Here is a 2,580-nt window from a genome sequence, read left to right on the forward strand (position 1 = left end):
ACTGTAATTGTGCAATACTTCATTATGCATATATAAAATAAAAATAATAAATAGAATAACAATATTTACATATATTCTTATTTGAGCATTCATTTCTTTATGTTTTATTTTATTTATTTATTTATGAATTTTTTTTTTTTTTTTTTTTTTTTTGTCATACTTTTGAAGTGTTGAAATGAATGTATGGAATAGATATTTTATATATTACCATAATTGTTATTTATGGGGAAATTATTGAATCAATGAATAAATAAATAAATAAATAAATATATATATATATATATATATATATATACATTTAAATATTCATAATATAGTTTATTTATGGCCACTTAAGGGGATGCTTAAACATGTATTTTTTTGCTACCGTTGGAGAGCACAATATGGATTCGGGAAAAGCAAATTAAATTTTTTATGTGGTGCATTGTGTTATAGCAGTAATATAAATATGGATAAGATAATACATGAAAACAAATATGAGGATATAAAAAATTTGAGAAGTCAAGAGCTTCGAATATTATCAGAGAATTGTTGTGTAAAAAAGGTTGACGATGTAATAATATGGAGTGAGATATGTCGTAATTCTATAGAAAAGTATAATAGTTTTAAATATTTTGATGCTTTATTATTATTATCATCGTTTGACAAAATGAATATAGTGGATAAGAGTTTATATAAGACATTTTCGGATGTATTTATTAAACAGATATCTTATTTACAACCTGAACATTTCATTTTATTAATAAATTTATATTGTAGAGTAAATATATTTCCTCGTGTATTATTTACAGAGATATTTCATGGTATAATAAAATATTGTAATAAATTATATCCAGATGAATATGTAAATTTATTAACATGTTTTGCAAATTTAAAAATTACAAATAAAGATTTAATAAAAACATTATGTAAGAGTATAATTAAAAACATTAATTTATTTGATTATATACATTTAACAAGTATAGTTGGTGCATTAAGATCTTTAGATATAGCGGATGATATATTTTATTATGTAATAGATCAAAAGCAATTAAAAGAATTAAAATTCTTAACCGTTCAGGAGATATTTGATCATATAAAAAAAATAAAATTATTGCAATATAGTTGGAAATTATATGAAAAAGATTTAATGAAAGAATTTTTATTCAAAGTGTATAATTTTAAAAATGAAAAGGATGTAGACCAGCTAGATGATCCTTTTGTTTGTTTAAATTTTTTGGTTTCCAGGGGATTGCTGCAAGGTAATAATAACACTAACGGTAAAAATAATAATAATAATAATAAAAAAAATAATAATGATGATAATAATAATAATAATAATAATGATAATAATAATAATAGTAGTAGTAGTGATTACATTGATGATATTAATTGTGGTGGTGCTAATTTTCTCGTGGCCTTAAGCAAGTGGTGTGCTAACCAGGTCTATCATTATCCTTCCCGTTCAACAAAAAGACCAACAAGTTATCAACTCATAAAGTTATATGAATTAATGAAAGAATTTAATATACATAATTTTGATTTTATTGAAAAAGCAATATACAGATTTGTTATTACTAGAGGAGGCCTAGAAAACAACCGAGATAAAATGTTTAAACCTACTTCGTATCAAAAGGGAAGAAAGTATATATTCACCAAAGATCCTCAAATTGATCATATAAATTATGAAAAAAATAAAGAAAATTCATATTCTCATCATTATAATTTTAAGGATCACACAACAAATTATGAACAACAAAATATGCATTATCAAACGAATGATTATAATGATGAACATAACATGAACCAACAAAAGACTTTATCAGAAAAACTTAAAAGAATAAAATTAAGTATGGAAAAAAAAACACAGAATAAAAAAGAAACACATTCAAATTCGAGATATTCCAATTTTAAATTACGACAAAGACCAAAAAGAATAAAAAATAGTCCAGCACCAATAAAAGTATGAAAAAAAAAAAAAAAAATATATATATATATATGTACATATATATATATACAAATGGGATATTATATCAATATATTTCTGTAAACTTATTATTCTTCATAATTAATATACTTTTTTTTTTTTTTTTTAACGTTATTTATCAAATATTTTATTCTTTTACATATCTATTATTATTACATATATATATATATATATAATTATTTATTCCTATCCATTTTTATTTATGTATAAAAAAAAAAAAAAAAAAAACACAAAACAAAACAAATATATCAAATTATTTCTCATAAAAACAATAAAATTTATTCATATATATAAAAAAAAAAGGTCATACAACAAAGAATTTTCTTTAGGATAATTCTTCACGTATTCTTTTTTTTATGAAATTTTTGAGTATTTATAAGATACACTTGAAAAAAAAAAAAATATAATTGCAATAATATTTAACCGCTTCAAATTAATTGTTATTTCTTTTTTATTTTATATATTATTTTATTTTCCCCTTTTTTATGCCTATTACTTATTTTTTATATACCCATGCCAATTCTCTATTTTGTATTTTCCATTTTTGTGCCTCTTACCTGTGTTTTTTCTTTTTTTCTTTTTTTTTTTTTTTTTTTTTTTTCCCCTTTTTTTTT

The 2,580-nt window shown here is 20.7% G+C and overlaps 1 protein-coding gene across 1 annotated transcript; it reads left to right on the forward strand.

Annotated features, from left to right (window-relative positions):
- Positions 1–340: 340 nt before the first annotated feature.
- PRSY57_1032300 (hypothetical protein) lies at positions 341–1,948 on the forward strand (the record flags this gene model as incomplete). Its single annotated transcript, XM_012907911.2, has 1 exon — positions 341–1,948. One exon carries the CDS (start codon positions 341–343, stop codon positions 1,946–1,948), a length of 1,608 nt encoding a protein of 535 aa, XP_012763365.2.
- Between the last annotated feature and the right edge of the window lie 632 nt (positions 1,949–2,580).

This window comes from Plasmodium reichenowi, chromosome 10 (assembly GCF_001601855.1).
Source record: "Plasmodium reichenowi strain SY57 chromosome 10, whole genome shotgun sequence".
Classification (NCBI taxonomy): domain Eukaryota; phylum Apicomplexa; class Aconoidasida; order Haemosporida; family Plasmodiidae; genus Plasmodium; species Plasmodium reichenowi.